This window comes from Hydractinia symbiolongicarpus, chromosome 8 (assembly GCF_029227915.1).
Source record: "Hydractinia symbiolongicarpus strain clone_291-10 chromosome 8, HSymV2.1, whole genome shotgun sequence".
Taxonomy (NCBI): domain Eukaryota; kingdom Metazoa; phylum Cnidaria; class Hydrozoa; order Anthoathecata; family Hydractiniidae; genus Hydractinia; species Hydractinia symbiolongicarpus.
This window is the reverse complement of record NC_079882.1, coordinates 12,780,873-12,800,132: the sequence shown is the minus strand read 5'-3', so window position 1 is coordinate 12,800,132 and position 19,260 is coordinate 12,780,873. Positions and strand designations below refer to the sequence as shown.

The 19,260-nt window shown below is 34.3% G+C and overlaps 2 protein-coding genes across 2 annotated transcripts in view; one reads left to right on the top strand and one right to left on the bottom strand.

The window, feature by feature from the left end:
- LOC130656070 (mediator of RNA polymerase II transcription subunit 8-like) overlaps positions 1-8,138 on the top strand; it is a 24,102-nt gene extending 15,964 nt beyond the window's left edge. The window contains exon 11 of the mRNA XM_057458912.1: positions 7,893-8,138. Coding sequence (XP_057314895.1) covers positions 7,893-7,972 — 80 coding nt within the window. The 3' untranslated portion in view covers positions 7,973-8,138. The remainder of the gene's footprint in view (positions 1-7,892) is intronic.
- Positions 7,978-19,260, bottom strand: LOC130653734 (putative leucine-rich repeat-containing protein DDB_G0290503). The gene is made up of 12 exons (XM_057456245.1): positions 19,060-19,260; positions 18,018-18,131; positions 17,698-17,767; positions 16,669-16,802; positions 13,687-13,839; positions 11,734-11,889; positions 11,168-11,284; positions 10,658-10,824; positions 9,570-9,893; positions 8,655-8,819; positions 8,380-8,554; positions 7,978-8,275 (listed from the first exon to the last, which is right to left on the bottom strand). The coding sequence occupies exons 1-12, from the start codon at positions 19,258-19,260 to the stop codon at positions 8,078-8,080; spliced, it is 1,974 nt and encodes a 657-aa protein (XP_057312228.1). The 3' UTR covers positions 7,978-8,077.

Sequence of the window (19,260 nt, the reverse complement as noted above, 5' to 3'; positions counted from 1 at the left end):
TAAAAACAGGAGTTTTGTAAATGAAAGAGCTCTTTAATCGTACCTATCATTATAGAAACAAAAATATTTTGGTACTTACAAGAAATATGTACGATGAGTGATTCACCTTTGAATTTTTCATGGGCCAAGGACTAATAAGCTGATAATTGCAGATCTAAGGTTTCGTTGGCTCAGCTATTTTTATAGACAATTTTTCCTATATATACAGGATACAGTATATACAGTGACACTCGAGGGTAAAATATGCTGATATCAGCAACAAAAATCGGAAAATTATAAAGCAGAACCACATTTTTTTCGAAAATACCCAGGTTTCAACAATGTTGTCCATAGTATTGGCTAGCGCTGAAACTTGTGAAAGCGACACAACTAAACTTTGCGGTTGAAATTATGACTTAGAACTTAGATAATGCAAAGAAATGCTATGAGTAGTGCAAGTGAAAGAAGAGGACGTTTTAAATTTAAAAAAGTTTTAGTAAAAAGTTTAAGTAAAAAATTTAAAAAAGACGTTTTTTATTTTAATTTGATTCACAAGATTTTGAAAAATCTTTTTCTGGTGTTTGATAATTGGGGATGGTGACATCTTGATAGTATTTATTTTGAGATTTTGGGCCACCTAGTACCATGTCAGAACACATGACGTGACCAGACGGGTCCAAAACTACTTTCGAGGTTTTATCTTTGGGGACGAGAATGCATTATTAATTATGTGAGTGCAATCAAAGTGCTCTGTACATAGATTTAAAAAATTGTTTCATTGGCTTACTCTTCACAAATGACACCACGTAATAAAGAAGCCGTCCTTTGCTATTTTCCATAACCTATGCTCAGATTAGGGTGTGATATATATCAAAATTAATTGTCTTCCCATCCAGGATAATAAAAATGTTAAAAAATGTTTTTTTTTGCCTTTTTTTAAATAATGAATAGACAATTTTTTTCAGACTGTCCACTTTTTGAGATTATAAAAAACATGTCATCAATGGTTCCTTTAGTATGTGCCCAATATGAAATGTATTTATTTCAAAAACAAGTGCATAAGTTTATAGGAATATTTTATATATTTTAAATCTGCATATATTAGAATATCTGCAATAATATCTTGTTTTTGAAAAGCATAAATTTTTTATAAGATGAGACGGATTTTATTGGCGTCTTTGAACTACCGTCGTCCGAAAGATACCCTGAATGCTCTTTGAGGCGCTTCCATTCAAGACGCTTTAAAGAAAGAGGACATTGATCATGTGAGTCGACCATGATTGGAAGGCAGTTGTGGAGTTCGCTTTCAACAACACTACCGCGAGACAAATTTTGCTATGAGTGCGTTCCACGTAGAAAATCATTTCTCAATTGAAATTATATTCTTTACCCGGGAAATTTATAATTGATTAGCCGCAAGTTTATTACCGCTATGGAGATAGCGAGAACGCTTTTTGGTAAATTACGCCAAAAGAAAACATTGTAAAAGGGTTGCATAAATTCGGAGAGCCTGATTTATCCCTTTCGGCGAACGTAGAATTAGACAAGTTACCTTTTCTTTTTTTAAACGATTGATACCTCTCCACCGTTTTATGCGACGGGAAACTCGAAGGGATAGCCATTCCAATGTTTCTTTTGTCAACACCGCGAATCAGATGTGCAGTGAAACAAAAAAGTTAATAGCAGATGAGGTCCAATGGATTTGTACGAACAAAATTATTCAAACAAAGCCACTACACTACGTGCGGCAATATGTGATGAACTCAGATAGTTTATCCGGATCGTGTGTATACATATAAGTGAATATTTATCATAGCACATCCGTATTTCATTCTCAACAGAGAATGCTTCACCCCGATCAGACCTCTGATTAGGACTGGCGAGTATAATGCGTGTCAATTAGTGCATAATAATTACAAGCTCGTGAGCTTGTATTAAAACGCAAATGTGTCCTACAAGAATGGAAATTTTTGCCTCCCTGAGCACCGACACGGGAGTCGTCGTGTGTTCGAATCTCATCTTGGTAACTATTTTTACTTTTTTTTTCTTTTTTCTTTCTTAAAAAGATGAGACAAGTGTTCAAAACACTTGTTTAACTAACTAGTAAATAAAGGTGTTTCTACCAAACTTTTTTAAAGTAAATGTAGACAGAATTAACTGAATTAATAAATTTCGCAAATTTTGGGGTTTGTGGGTTTGTGGTCTTTCTTCTTCCTGTCAGTCGGTTCACCCAAGACGAACCCATCTAAAATTAAAAGTTCGAGGAATTTTCCGTTCAGGAAGGTCTCACAAATCAATTTTGAAAAATAAGTGTGTAACAAATATTATTGCGTATCTGAATAGTAAAATATGTCGTGTCTAACTTCGTAACAAAAATCCCAATTTGATAGACAGCTTTTTGTAAACTTTATTCGCGAGGTTGTTTGCGTATATCATACGTCTTGTTTTGTATTAAACGACTTCATTTTAATAGAGGACACTTTTCCTAATATTTCTTTCTGTACATCATTGACAGCAATCTTAGTACTAATATCAATGTCTTCGTTTTCGCAAACTGTTATCTCTGTCTGTTCAGTTGTCTTTAAGAATCGTCGTGATTTGAACTTATGAACCATTGCATTTGTTATTTCATAGCACATATCCTCCTCCACTTTATTGGTTAAATCTCCGTAAAAAGTAACTTGGATAGATCCAGTGTTATCATACATCACAGTTTTACGATCTTTCAAATTTTTATCATTATGAGTAGCATTTTCTATTTCGGACATGTTTGCGACAACTCCTTTCAAATGAACTCTTTCATAGAGAGCGGATTCATTAAGAATATCACTAATGGATTTAAAGGTATATTACAGACTTGTTTTGTCAAACTTTTGTTCAGCTTTTCTGACAGATGAATAGTCAAAACAAGAATATCTTCAATGGAAAACTTGATTTTTTTTCATCACACACCCAGATGAATTTTCTTGAATGGTTTTCAACAGTTCACGTTTTTCTGGACTGAAACATACAGCCCGGCGAACATGTTCTTCTGCGTGAAAAGTGAAATAAAAATACTTTCTCTTGTTCTTTGAGGTTTTGATGGGTGATAGCCCAGTGATGTAACCACTGACAGTAGACGCTTCTAAAGAGAAGGAATTTTTGTTTAGGGGCAATGTTTCTATTAATAGATCGATATTTCGAACTAGTGAGATCTCTGTATGTAGAATAAAAGTTTGAATTTAATTGTATTGACTGTCGCCAAGTAACATATAGCAACATAAACAACACAGACATTCCCGTTTATGGCTAAAATCTGTGAAATCGATGTTGGATCGAGTAGATTAAATTCATGAATACAAGTTTGCTTAAATAAGTTAAGTTGAAAAAAAAATTTTTTACCTGCTTCTAAATTATTTTTTTCTAGAGTTCATTGTAGTTGTTCTAAAAAGAGATTTATTCATTTACAAATTCAGAAACTAAAAATATTCGATTTCAATATTTCAGATTGTCACCTTGTTGATGCATATTTTCAGTCAATTCACAAAGAAAAATTGTTTCCAAGGATGACAAAGGTTTAGCAAATCATTTTTAAAAGGACTGAAGACAGTAGACTGACAAATAGGTGGAAGCTGGTACAAATCGCCAACAACTATAATTGATAATCCTGCAAATAATTTGTCAAGTGCTACACCAAATATATCACACAAACGTTTGTGAATATGATAGAGACGGTTATTGGAAACCATTGATATTTCATCAATAATAATGATGGTTCTGAATATTTTCCCTGAATTTACACCTCAACTTATCACCGAGTCTATTTATATCCGGAGATATGGCTTGAAAATGAATTCCAAGTGCTGTATTAATGGTTGTTCCATCAATATTGATAGCAGCTATACCAGTTGGTGCAATTTTCAAAACCTTGATCTTGTCAGGTGATTTATTGTGGAAACTGAGACATTTTGAAAGAGATGTATAAATATTATTGATCAAATACGACTTGCCAACACCAGCACCACCAGTTATAAATAACCTTAATGGTTCAAGTGGCTGTTTGATTTTTTTGCAATTAGCAACTTTAATATAAGTTTTACCCCAGTCATATACGTTTTTAAAAATTTGTCGTTGTTGGTTATTCAAAGAACAAACCATGTTACTTATTTCAGCATCAGATTTAAACATCGGTGATGCTTGACTAACGCTATCAAAAAGAACAGGTTGATGATCATCAGGTTCATCATTATCACTTTTTGGTTCAACATCAGATAAACAATTTTGTTCCGACATTATACTCAAACGAGCAAAGGCAGCATCCAACTTCTCAGCATGAGGTTCAAAGTTTAGCCGGTTTAAGGTTACAATATCCATCACCCCTTTCAATTGAAGCTTTGCACAATAACTGTTATCTGAAAGGAGATCAATTTCCTTACAAAATGGACAAAATAAAAATAGTAAATAGTGTGCATACTTGTAGCAAGTAGCTTTGTAATAATTGAATACTGGTTGAGTATCCATATTCGCCCTCCAAGCTTCAAGTATGACAGGGTTGTAATTATTGATAAAACATGAGTCAGGGTTCTTTGATAATGTATTTCATAATCAGAAGTAGATGAAATAGACAAAGCTTCATAGTGCTCGGTAACTCAATTCAAGAAGTGTCAAGATATCAGAAATACCAGTCATATAGGTGGATTTACTGGGGTCTAAGTATTCGTCAATAAACAATTTTACTTTCGAAAGAGTAGCATTTCTGTGTATGATTATCTTGCTTTTCTCTTCAAGAGCAATATTACGTTTGAATATCCATGTTCGCTGTGCTATAATAGTTTTTTCGGTAGAAAACGACCATAGTTATAACGGCACTTGGTATTCCTATATTTTTGGCAAGAGCGGGTATGCTTGTGCAACTGGTAAGTTTTTATCAAATCATGCAAGTGTTTATTTTCACACTCAGCATAATTTGGTATCTTTCCAATGGTATCTCAGCTTAATAGCACCTCAGCAAACAAATTTTCAACCCTATATTGAATATGTCTAGCCACTAATACTGGATTGCTATTAAGTATTTCACACCTCTCCATGTATGACAAATTTTGAATTTCGTCCTCAGACAAAAATTTATTTTGTAACTTTGCTATAATAGCAAACAAGCTCATTCCAATGAAGATCGACAGCTGAAAGAGTTAAAAAAATGTGGGGCATCCAAGTTGTCTTATTACAGCGAGTGCTTCTAATTGGAATCGCTTCCAATACGCTGGACTTCCCTTGATAGTATTCATAAACATAAACCCAGAATCAGAAGCAATCAACGACTTAACCGTCGAGCTACGACTACAGATGACATTCCTTCAGTCACATTACCGAGTGTTTTCTTTAAAGCAATGCTTGTTGGGGTTTTACCTTCGCCAGGTGCTAATTCAAGTAGTTCACTATTCATTTTAGACGGCATAACAAAAACTTCCGATGTACTTTGCCATAAATTATTTACATGAGTTTCAGATTCGGAATAGAGTCTTCTTCTGTTTCTAAATTAATAACGATTTCCTGTTCATGGTCAAGGTTTAATAATTCTAATGGGACATTGTCCAGGTTAATGCTAATATCTTTGTACAAGTTAGCTATTATTCAATATAAAAAATAACAATGCATGTTCAATATTTGCTGGGGAAACTGATTCAAAATAAACATGACCATTGAAAATCTTTTTCTTTTTTAACTTTACGAGGAGTAAACTAGAAGTGTCCGACGGACATGGCAGTGAATTAAATGTCTCACTTACTGAAACGGGAATATTGCAAATTGCCCCTTTGCGTTTAGGCATTTAACCTTTCGACACTATGACAACCTTTTTGAAAATGTCCAACGACTTACTGCTTTTAGAGTTGAAAAGCATATACTTAAGAGAGATATGCAAGAGCATTGTATTCCCCTAGTATTTCCAAACTTTTCGTGACCCTGGTCAAATGATGCCCCGAATACATTTTATAATTGCATAAGGACCTGGATTTAACTCTATGTTGCCAAAGCAAACAGTAGAATTTTTAGCAAACTATGACAAAAGATATAAAAGAGAAGGCAGCAACAGTGACATATGAATGCCAAGCAGAACTTCAAATAACAGGCAGTAGAATATATAAAACGTTTAATAATCAATTTACTTTACACACTGCACACGATCCTGACAGATGCTGTGAAAGTCAGAAAATTCAAGATTGAGATTTGTGCACAGCTTTTGAAAGACGTGCAAACAAGATGACGCGACCAAGTCTCTGAATAATTCGCTATCGTACGACGGTACTTAAAAAATGTCTTTTACAACCGAACCAACTACGTGTATGACGCGCATAGTTATAGGTACAGAATACTGAAAAGATCAGGAAAGTTGTTAAAACTAAGCGGACATAGAATCTTGCACGCCGCTCATTTTAGAAACTGTGTGTTCCACAGTTAAAAAAAAATTCCTATACAAATTTCCAACCTCTTTCATATGAAATCAACTTGTTTTTAAGTAGGAGGTTTCAATATGTTAGCAGATAATATGTTAGCAGAGATTGGAAATATAGCGGTAAAATTTCTTTTCAACGCAGATAGAGGTGTACTGAAGAGTTTATCGCTGTAGTGTGTCTGTTAAATAGAACGGCTCGTGTAGTGTTGTAGTTTGGTGTTCAAACGATTCATAAAAATGAACAAAAGCTAGTAAGCCGTAACAATCTAAAGATAAAACAGCTAAATAAGAAAGGTATTGAAGCTGAGATGAGTTTGATATTTGGAGTACCTGCCAAAACCTTAGAATCGTTTATGACTTCTGAAAAGTTAAACATGTTCGTATCATGGCTTTTCTACTGATATTGGTTCGCAGTAAGATTCTATATGAACACAAGCATCAACTTTGTGGCCATTAAAATAGCGCATCCATCAAGATCTCAACACGTAGTTTCAAGCCTCACATTTACTTTTGACGATTGGAAGAAAATGGCGGATATAGCATTGACAATAAATAAAGTTTAATAAATATATTAAGAGAAGAAAAATTAAGAACTGTTTTGAAAATGCTTTTGTAACAGAAATATAAAACAGCTAGTGGCTTGTCCTTTATATATCGCATTTCGTGTTTCCGTAACAGGACGCGTCATTCGCGAACAGACAGACAGACGACGGCTATTATCAAAGGAAAGTCCTTAACCCGAGGAAAATTCCACGAGCTCGCCCGTCATTTGTATATCGCATTTCGTGTTTTTGTAACAGGATGCGTCTTTGGCGGACAGACAGACAGGCATACGACGGCTATTATTAAAGAGACTAGTCGATGGCCCGTGGATAAATCCACGGGTTCGCCCGTCCTTTATATACCGCACTTCGCGTGTCTCGTTACTTGCGGTACCATTTTGCGCAGAGACAGACAGAATACCGCTATTATTAAAGAGACTAGTAGTTGTCAGTCGCGTTCGCTCGTTCTTTAAATTTACCCGTCGCAACAAAGTGGATAAAAATATATCGCATTTGATATTCGTGCGCATTTTAAAAATTTCGTGTTTCCGTTACGGGACGCCGCTTTCGCGGACAGACAGATGGAATACGGCTATTATTAAAGAGACTAGTCGTTAATCCGTGGAAAATCCACCGAGTCGCCCGTCTTTAAATTACACGCTTTTTCGTGTGCCCGTTGCACGACACTTTTCTTGCGGACAGAGACAAAATACGGCTATTAAGTTAGAGATTTCTGCAGCCTTTTATGTTCTTTTACGTTGTTGCTTACCTTAATTGTTTTTTTTTCGGGTATTAAAATTTATGCTTTTGTCGATTAGAGATTTTAAAAAAGGAGGAAAAAATCTGGAAAGCCATTGACACCCTCTCATAGGTTTTATATATATATTTTTTACTTTTTTAAAGGCGGTGTACTAACCTACTTCCGAAACTACTATTTACAGGAAGAAGTTCTTCGAATCGTTCTCAAAGCAAACATGGCCAAACACACCAGGGAAATAGATCATCCACACCAAGAACATGATGAAAGGGGAAAATGTCGTTATAAATTGTGTACCTGTCGAGCGACATGATCTTAAATCATGAGAATTAAAATATCAAAGTGGACAGTATCGCAAACTGAGAAACTTTAAGTATTTTTTATTTTATCAAATAAATTAATTTCATTATATAAAAAATTATTGTTAGTATCTACGATGTTTTTACTATCGTGCATGTAATATTTCTTTGTTTTGTGCAGCGTACCATATGAACTTGGTTTTGTGCTTTTCCATCCTGGATTGTAACGTAAGTCAGTCTCTGCGCTCGATGTTCTGGAATGCATTTGCTAAGGAAAACAAAATAAAGCACAAAATATTAGGATTTCGGTTCGTGTTAACTTCTTCAAAATCTTCTTGGTCTTCACAAAAGCAATAACTAAAAATAGCTTACTTTCTCAAACCTAATGTTGTCATGGCAACAGGCTTGCAATCGTTTTAACTGCATGTTAAGTGTTGAGATATTAATTCTCAATTCTTCATTTTCGTTCTTCATATATATAAGTTCGTTTTCTTTACATTGTAGTGCTCTGCTAGAATTAGATGACGCCTCTTCAAGGGATAGAATTCTAGAAAAACCACAAAATACTGTAACTTTCTTCAACATACGTAGTGACATAGTAGTAGTTGCAACAAGCTATTGGAAACTAGCAGAACACACTATATTACCTCAACATCAGCTCTGCTTTTTCATTTATTAAGATTTTACAAGTTTTTTCTTTTTCGCGTTCCAAGATCAACTCGTTTTCTACTCGATTCTTTGCGAGGTCAGATTGTGTTTGTAATTGCGTTTTTACTGATTCAAGTGAGCGACGATCTTTTTTCAAGTGGTTCCTAAAAAAGAAATAGAAGGGTTATGCACAGCTTTATAGCTGCTAATTTTAAAAAAATTCAAAAGCGTAAATTCAATAAATAAAAGATCTTGTTAAAAAATAAAAATCTGGTTTATAAACAAAATAATTTATCGAAAAATAAGAGCAAGATAATGGGTGTTTTATCGAGTTTTGCAAGAAATGCTGGACGAAAGGAATTTGAATATCAAACAATTTCCCCTTGCAGACCGCGTGGAAATTGGAAAAAAATGTTGCTAATCTAATTTGTTTGCGTTAGGTCAAATCAAAAGAGCAATCTGTTCATAATTAAATTTTATTTTCCAGGCTAGGTGCTGATTTCAGATTGCCGTCATGCTAGGAGCCCGTTTTTATGAGTATGTGCGCCCCCTTTAATAAGCGTCCAGGGGCGGTTATTTGGATATATTACTAGAGCCAAAGGGGGCGTTCATTTCAAAATAAAAAAAAACGACTTGATAATTTCGCTATTAATTCATTGACGTGGAGGAAGTTTAAACCATAAATATTTACGCTCACAGGCATGTTAACCAGTTTCATATATAGCTTACACATAACACGAAAATGATTTTTTTCACAAGCGCCCCTATTCATTTACCGCCCCTCTTGCATAAGCGCCCACCTTTAAGTCAAACTTTTATATAAGCACCCGGGGCGCTTAATCGAGCATTTATGGTACTATTCACAGCCTTCAGCCTTTTGTAATATTGGTTTGTGATTTAACATTTATTCTTACCTGGTATTATTAATTTCTTCAATAAGTTTTGCTTTCTCTTCACTATGGTGATTCTCTGTTTCACTCATTGTCTGTCTGAGTCGTGCAATCTCTTGATAAAGAGCATTATTTTGGTTTTGCAATGTCATTGTTACTTCGTCGACCTCTTGATATTCAAGTTTAAGTAGTTTGGTTTGTGCTGTCTTATATTGCTGAAGCAACATGTGAGATTCTTCAGTTCGTCTTTCAAGGTTATATTCCAAACTTGACACAACTTCTTCTTTTTGTTTGTTTTCAGTGTGAAACGTTTTCACCTCTCCTCTCAATGTGTTGATTTGCTGCTTGCTGGAACAGAAAGTAAAATTGTTGTTTAAGTTTTTGAAGAAGAAATAAAGTCAGAATACATGCCAGGCTTGGCGGTAGATATTGCCCTGCAGCAATGCGCTCTCTTTTTTAATTAAAGTAATTTGAAAAATAACGCAAGCCGAGAAGTTTAATAAAAAAAGAACTATAAAATAAAAAGGAGTGTCTACTTTGAGTGCCTGCTTTGAAATTGATGTTAAAATAAAGGAAGTTTATTTTAACCCTTTAACGCCTAGATCCACGTGAAGGACAAGACAGGGGTCGTAAAAGGCGGAGTCTCCTGTCATGTTTTTCCTGTACAAACAATGCGCTGCCATGTAGCCAAAATGGAAGATTCATCTTAGATCAATCTTACTTTTACGCCAACTGACCTTTATTATATTGTGGTTATTATTGCTCTTCAATTTTATTATTAATTTTCTGTGGAAAAAAGCGTTCCTAAAGTTTATATCTCATTCGTTTTTTCAGTTTTGAGCTATCTAATTTTCTGGCAACTTCTGAAAGGAAACATTTCGCACAAATAAAAGTTTTGCGCAGTCAAATTCACCAAACTTTAGTATTTTAACGTAGCTAAGTGAGTAAAAAAATAGTATTTTTCTTAACTTTCCCACCCCAACAGTTCTTTTTTTTAATTACTGCCCGGGTGTTTAATTAAACATTTTCGAAATCAATGTAATAAATTGCTGGTTCAAAAAATCTTCAGAGAAGTAAATATACGATGAAAAAAACCTAGAAAGATTTTTTACCATTCTTTCAATTGACCAGTCAGTGTACGCACTTCCTCTTCTAGAGTATGGACCAAAGATTTTTGTTTCTCGTACAGATCCTTCTGTTCTTTAAAGTTCTCAACTTCTTTATCCAAATTCTCGTATTTCAAGCTCAAAACATTCTTTTCCTCGCTAAGATAATTGTTCTAAAATAAATACCTTATTCGTTCTAATTTTTCCTGTATTAACTTTTGTAATGCAAAAATAAGAAAGAAATTTGGGAAATTATCCGCTTTTTGGTTCTTCGCGAAATGGGCAAACAGCATCAATTGGCCAGTAATCTGCGAGAAATTGGGGCGTCCTGACCAGGTACATTTTCTACGGTTAAAGATTTTGTAATCCACAACAATAAGTCCTAAGTTTGTTGTGAACGGGGACAAGTTTGTTATCTCATTTTGGTAAATAATAACAATATAATGCAAAATACATATCACCATAGTAACAGCTAATCCTTGAGTGTACCTTGCACTGTGCTAATACAAACCTTACCTGTTCTTCAAGAGTATTTATTTTGTTCTGCAAAGTATCACGACCTACTGACAGTGCAGTACAATCAGCAGATTTTTTTAACAGTCGTGCTTCCAGTTGTTCCAAAGTTTGTCTACGCTAAAATAAAAAATTATTCGCAAATTCATAATTCGCAAGTTGAAATAGCCTTCTCAAGCTTGGATCATAATTTTTACTTTTTCAAATTGACAGATTTAACATTTTACACTGTTAGAGTTTTAGGAGAGTTGGGGGTGGTCTTGGGGGTCGAAATTTAGGTAAAAACATCAAATCACAATAATCATTTCACTATACTATTTGGAGCCCAAATGCCCTAATGTTAGAGAATAAAATGAATACTGATGCTCTTTCCACATGCTAGTTTTCTCTATCATCAAAACGCGATAATAATAGTAATAATTCTCCAGGGTAAACAATTTTATGAGAGTTTGAGAAATCAATATTCTTGGCCTAAATTATGGGTTTTTATGAGATTGTAGGAGGTGTGGACACCCTAATCGAGATTCGTTTTATTTTCAAATTGTTCATATAAAAACATGTCGTCTTACCATGCTCTTTGATTGTTGCATTTCTTTTTGTAACATCACACACTTATCAGTTTGTTTCACCAATTCTGTCTTCAGTTTTTCTTTTTCTTCTTCGCATCTCGACAATTGTTTTTCATCTTGTTTAGACGTTAAATTACGTGACAGTTGTTCGATTTTCTAAACATTAAAAAAAAGATCAACAAATTGACCAGGATTGAATCAGTGCATCAGTAAAAAAAAGGGGGATTGCTGCACTCGACGCTAACGTATTGAACGTAAAAGTTAAGGCAGGGGCTACTACTGTGGGGGTCGGTCTCCACGAGTAGTTATTTTGCGCCACTTTGTAATTTCTGCGCCACTTTGTAATTATTTTGGGCCACTTTGTAATTTCTGCGCCACTTTGTAATTATTTTGGGCCACTTTGTAATTTTTGCGCCACTTTGTAATTATTTTGCGCAACTTTGTAATTTTTAAGCTGCGCCACTTTGTATTTCATTTCTGCGCCACTTTGTTATTCATTTCTGCGCCACTTTGTAATTCATTTCTGCGCCACTTTGTAATTATTTTGCGCCACTTTGTAATTTTTAAGCTGCGCCACTTTGTTATTCATTTTTGCGCCACTTTGTAATTCATTTCTGCGCCACTTTGTAATTTTTAAGCTGCGCCACTTTGAAATTCATTTCTGCGCCACTTTGTAATTAGGAAAGCTGTGCACTTTGTATCTTACGTATTTTATATATAAAATATATATAATGCCCATTGATTTTTTCTAACAATTTTTTTAATTTACAAAAAAAGTGTTTATCCTGAGTTCTATTATCGCACTTAAAATAGATAGAAAGCAACATGTTTGGCGGCGGCAGGTATTTGAGCAACAGGTGTTCTTAACACATCTATTAAATAACTAGAAACTATAAGTAGAAAATAAAATATTAAAAATGAGTTACTCTGCAAGTGATGTAGCATTATCGACAGGTGTTTTGTCTGCTTAACTCCTACGTAGCGTTAATACTTGATGCACTGAAATAATTTGATCTACATGCAGTCGGGCACATGGGTTACTCTTGTTTGAAGGAAAGCGGCTTTTGAAAAAAGATGAGGTCAAGCAGTGTGTTTCGAAGACTTTCAGTCTTGCAGTCCTTAAGATGTGTTTGCAACTTCTGGAAGATAATTTGCGACTCAAGTAAATTTCGTGCAATTCTTCCAAGGGTGAATATACCATGCCAATAGATTTTACAGAAATCCAAAGCTAACAAAAGTATTCGAGTGATAATGCAGAGGGTGATAAAGACCGCTGTTTCATTTTCAGGGATTTCGATTAAGTTAAAGACCATTTTAAATCATCCACAATGGCACACAACTTGGCTAAATTTAAGTTTACTTGCTTATGGTTGGTATTTAATTGAGAAAATTCAATTGCGCTTTAAAGAATGACACTCTTTTATTTTTTAAATCTTTCTTTTGTTGCCGCTTTTTAGTGTTTAAAAGTGGATTCCTTTGTTTCATTTATTTCTTTAGGTTTCATTTACTTTATTTGGAATTTAGTCTTTATATTGTATTATTTGTATTATATTTTAAAAGGAGAAATGATTTTTTTGGCAAAACTGACGCTGATTTAATTGTTTATATACGCAACTTCATTTATTTTTGTCATTATCGTCATCCCTCTCCTCCTCATAATCCTCCTCCTCCTCCTTCTCTCCCCATCATCCTCACAATCACCCCCCCTATCCTCCTCATAATCCTCATCCTCCTCATCATCATCACCAATCACCATTATCATTTAATCCTAATTACAAAGTGGCGCAGAAATGAATTACAAAGTGGCGCAACTTAAAAATTACAAAGTGGCGCAAAATAATTACAAAGTGGCGCAGAAATTACAAAGTGGCGCAAAATAATTACAAAGTAGCGCAGAAATTACAAAGTGGCGCAAAAATTACAAACTTGCGCATAACAAGGAGAAAGACTTACCACAGATTGTATTTTTAATTTAGAATTAGCCCCTGAAAGTTCTTCTTTCGTTACTTTTAATTGTGAAGACAGAGTCATGTTTTCATTTTTCAAAATACGCTTCTCAGCATCTGTGTCATCGTTTTGCTTGTTCAAGAGAAGATCGAATTTCGCCTAAAAATAAAAACAATCCACGTTATGACGTTAACTTTACCAGCGTGGTCGTTCATGTGACAGATTTTTCCATGTTATTTTCAAGTACAAGTTTAGTAATTTTTTTGACCTTCATTTGTTGTGCTCCTGGGCGTAAATAAACGCTCTAATACTTTTACAAGGACGTATATATGACGTTGGCGGTAATTTATTGCGTTATTTCAGGATTCACAGTATTTTATTTATTCCGCGAAATGTAAAAGATTTCTTATCTTAATGTAGTTATAAGATTGGAATAAACAGAAAAACAACACCATAATTAAAACTCAACACCGCTGGTCAGTGTTTATTTATTTATTGAAAAGGCAAGCCATACATTGCATATTTGACCTCAAGAAGAGGAGGTGTACCTTCTCACAGTGACGTATTGAAGTGAGTTGTGTCAATTGGGTTGAGCGATCTTTAAAACTTACTTTCTGTACCAAATAACTTAGCCTAATAATGTTCATAGCATATTAACATCGAACAAAAAACACATTCGTTTCGCAAATACGTATTGTAAATCCTAAATCATAACGTTCAAAACTTCTTTCAATTTCAGGCACTTCAATGTTGACATGGCTTTTCGTTCAAACTAATTTTGGGGTTAATCCGTTTTGACTTTATTACTATTATTATTATCAATTATTCCATATATGCCTCCTAATTTCGAATAGATCAAAAAACCCAACGTTTTAAAGTCTACTAACGTTTTGATAGAGAAATCTTCTTTATCACACTCCTTATTTTGTAAAGTCTTAAAATTTCAATCAAATGTCAACACGAAAAAAAAGAGGTCAAAAATACTTTAATGTTTGTTGCAATACGCAGGACTCTTACTCAAGACGGCCGCCGGATTTCCATAAAAGTACCATGTACTACTATTTAGGCAATGTTTTTTAAAATATTTTTAATTAATACAATCGATTATTTTTTCAAGATAAGGCCTGGATTGCACGATGCTTTAGAGCATATTATCCTGTTATCTAAAATCTGATCCTGTTTTGAATAAAGTTTTCTTTTATTTCATCTCAAGAAAATTGTTTAATAAGACAATTCGCAAATGTTTACCTCACAGAATTTTCATCTTTATGATTTTTTTGACAACAAAATAATCGAATAGTGTAAGCAATGATTTAAGAGCAGCTGCATATTTTTTTTGTTTAAACTCAAAAACAAATTCGTTGTGCGATATATCAAATTAATTAGCTACTGTGGTGGTAAAACTTCGCGTCCTCTATCGTCTGAAGATATTTAAAAACAAAGTGTAGAAATTTAAAAAAAGTCGAAAAAATAAATTGTTACAACCTACTCAAACATGAATCAGTAAACCGTTTCTCGTTAAATGTCGGTACGTTGCCGTAGAAACAAGAAAGAAAAGCAGTACTAAAAAATTCACAATGAATAATACTTTTTGCAATAGTCCGCTGCCACAAGCTGAAAGGTTATCAAAACGAGAAAGAACTTCGTTAATTATTCTTCATTGCCTTGCTACACCAATAACTTTACTGTTTAATGGCTTTTTAATTTACGCGTTATGGAAGACAAAAGATTACAGGCGTCAATTTCCGCGCTATATCTTAGCTTTGTCAGTTTCAGATTTTTGTTCTGGATTATTTATTCAACCATTACTCATAGCATATTATGTCTCGATTAATCAAGGCACAGTAAACTGTACGTTGTCTTGGAGTATCAGTTTGTTATCATACGGCATGTTAAATCTTACTCCGGCTTTAACACTCGTCATTGCAGCTGATATGTTTATCAGATTAAAAGGGGCTGCAGTTGAAGAATGCAGAGTCGTCATCCACAAGGTTAACCTGCTGATAATGGCTGCTGTTTGCTTTTCCGTCGCCATACCAATATGCACCATTGTTGCAGTTAAAACTGGAATGTTTTGTTACTATCAGACCTGCTTGATATCAGTAAATTTTTTAGTATGCTGCTGTATTGCATGTCTGTGTATGAAAACATGGTGGGATGTGAAAAAAAAAGCTTTGCGTTCACGTGCTTCGAATGATAAACAACAAAAGAACAACATAACAAGTCAACGACCAATTTACGACCAAAAAATGACAAGGACGATCACCGCCATTTTAATTTGCTTGTTTACCCTCTACCCCGCTTATTTAACGGTCTCGATTATCCGATCCATTCATTCAGCGCTACATAAAACCTGCTACGAAAATTCAACGCTACATTTATACGCTTTTTTTTTCACCTTTTTTTTACTGTTTATTAATTCGTTTCTAAATTCATTTCTTTATTCTTACAACAATAGAAAAGTTAAGAATGTATTTTTTGCATTTATATTTAAGAACGACAAAGTTTCCAACGCTGTATCCAATATTTAGAAAGCAGCATTAAAAAAAGAGTAGGGTAACACTGTACTCTCTCTATCACTGCCTTTTTCCGCCTACCTTCAATAAAAGACACAAATCACACCAACATCATTTATATCGTTTTGTTCGAGCGCATAACACGAGTAAACGTGACACACCACGGTTTAAATCCAAGTAACACCAAATTATGAAATTCGCGAGTTACAGACAACATGAAACAGAATACAATGATTTTTTGTACGCATGCGCACAATCTGATATTTACATTGACTGAGAAATGTACCTATGTAGTTCTACGTCATACGGAATTTTGAATTGTGTAAATTTGATGTCGAATTAAATGGTTAACTTGTTCGTAGAGCATGCTTTTCAAGCCATACTTTTCTCTTCGAGCTTACCTTTTTTTTGAGCCGAAGGTTTAAAAATATATAAAAGAAAAGAAAAGAATAAAAAAAACAATGAACCATACCTCCTGCATTTGTAGTTTATCTTCGCAGCTTTGCAATTTCACTTCCAGCTGTTCTTTCTCTTTTAAGATAGTCTTTGCTTTTATTTCGTTAAGTCTCTTTAGGTCGGAATACTCGTTCAATTTTTTCGTCATTTCTGTAAAGAAACAACAAGGAAAAGTAATATGAATGTTTACAATTGTATTCGTAAATTTGAACGTCCTTATATTAAAACATTAGGAGGTGTCTTTTAATCAAGGTGGAAAAGGATGCACGTTTTTTATTTTATAAAAAATCATATTTCTCACGGATTCTTAGCTTAGTTATATTAAGGAAGGTGGAATCCGCCACCAACTCGCTTTGTTTATTATAAGTACAATATTGCTTCAACGGTTTAAGACTTCGTGACTTTTAATGTTTTCTATTTAAGAGCATTTCACAGGCAACTTATGTATGGCAACAAGTCCATTATACACGCTGTGCCGTGCCGCACTTTTAGTAGGTTTGGCTCAGCATAGCTTGTAAAATATTATTTCACCGTGCTGAACTGAGATGTACCTCACAGCTGCCCCAAAAGTGCCGAACGCCTTCGATCGACTGTATAAAACCAAATACTAAGCCGAGACGTGCTTGAAGCATGCGCATAGCGTTGTCAAACTGCTTATTTAGCAAAACACTATTGTTAAAAGAAAGCGGATTCCTCCCCCATATCTGTTTTTTTCAAGAAATCTTTTTTGCTTGGCTGCATGGTTATGATACTTCATTAATTTTAAATATTTATCCATAAGACACCTGCATGTCAAATGTTTAAGTTCCATACCTCTTAGAGCCGTGGATATTAGCTATTACTAGAAACTACCCTTAAAAATCTCTATGAAATCTGATAATCGGGAAACTATAATAACTTTCGTCAGAATTATAGTTAGCACTTGAAACTTACAGCACAACTTTATTCATTAAAAAGAATCGTTCTGTAAATTTTGAACACTTGACTAACCCGATTTTCCGGGTTTTTTAAACTTTCCCGACAATTGGGAAAAATCTTAACATACCTTTGTTTAATCTCTCCGATTCAATCAGTGTTGAATTTAATGTGGTACAATTCTGCTTCATCTCAACAAGCTAAAATAGATATAAGTTGTAGGTTCTGGTACTATCCACTACAATTAATATTGCAATGTAACTTGATCTCGAGTAAAAAATTCCACGAAGATAGAAGTACAATAATAGTCCCAAAACCAAGTCTTAATATGAAGCATGTCAAAACGTACCTTTATGTAGCTATATACAGTCAGTTGGTTGATGTTAGAATATACTTGTACAAGACATAATCAACGCAATATCTATGTGTTTTTTAGAATAATCTCCATACCTCTTGTTGGAGAGATTGGATTTTTTCTTCTTGTGTTAAAAGAACTCTTTCAAGCCCAGTCTTCTCTTCTTGTAACATGGTTAATCGAGACAAAACATCATTATTCTTTTCCATCTTGTAAAAAAAAAGTGTTAAAATTATACTTAAGGGAGAGTGGGGAGAACAGGAGTAAATAACCAGCAATTTCGTTCCCAAGGCATTTTGCAACCAATAGACGACGTGGGAACGAGGATGAATAACTAGATACAGAGAAACTTTTTAGTCATGCGCAACACGTCTAAGTATTTATTTCGGAAGAAAAAGGAATTACAGGACAAGTGGCGATCTTATAAACATTCAACGTGATGGTTTGTACTTCATTTTTTTTGAAGGCATGTGTTATGTTTTGAATAGCAACTCCTCAGAGTGTTTTGTAAGTACGCGGAGTCTGTCTTTTTTTGTCTAACTATTGACAGTCGAAAAGTTGCACCATAGCTATACACTTACAAAGTATGTTATGGTGAAAGTGTTAGGTAGAAAACAAAGGTGTACAACAGGTAATCTTTTTACAATTTTTCTTATTTTTCTAAAGTTATTATAATTTGTAGATATTACTCAGATTTGAAATAAATCTTGAAATACAATGATAATGGGCGTTCAAAATGACGGTGTTTGAAATCCGAAATTCGATGTCTGTAGGAGTGAGGGTAAATCAGGGCAGGGCGTGTGTAGGGGGGGAGGCATTAAAGGGGAGTTAATGTACTTAAATTTACAAATTTTTAGGCTTTTTTCGATATTACTGTTACAACAGGAGAAATCATTTCTTTTAAACAAAAATGAAATTCTAACAATTTGTGATGCACAAGTATCTTGAAGGTTACCAATAGAACACCTGTTTCAAACAAATTTCTCTCTCATCGGGGTAAAAATTATTAGATCCTATTAACTCCCACCCACATATTTACACAGCTTTCTCAAACAAGATTAGATATACAGATGCTATTTTGTCTTGCGTAGTTCACCTCTAAACGCATGATTACAATCAAGCGCTGGTAGTTCATACCTCTACAGCATCTTTCGTTACAAGCTCATCAAGTTGTTTAGCTAACATCTTATTCTCCCGTCTCAACGTTTTCATATCACCAAAGTATTGTTGCTGTAACAAGTGGAATTCCTGTTCACACGAATGTGTCGATACATCACAATAAACATGACTATCCGACACATTCCTCTTGCAACAAAATTTGGGTTTTATTCTATTCAT

Bases quoted from the DNA above. Each gene is read 5' to 3' on its own strand.
- LOC130653734 (XM_057456245.1), bottom strand. From the start codon at position 19,260: ATGAATAGAATAAAACCCAAATTTTGTTGCAAGAGGAATGTGTCGGAT. The intron at 17,768-18,017 runs GTATGGAGATTA...TATCTATTTTAG, and splicing joins TCCAATCTCTCCAACAAGAG to CTTGTTGAGATGAAGCAGAA. The intron at 11,890-13,686 runs GTAAGTCTTTCT...TTTAATGTTTAG, and splicing joins AATTAAAAATACAATCTGTG to AAAATCGAACAACTGTCACG.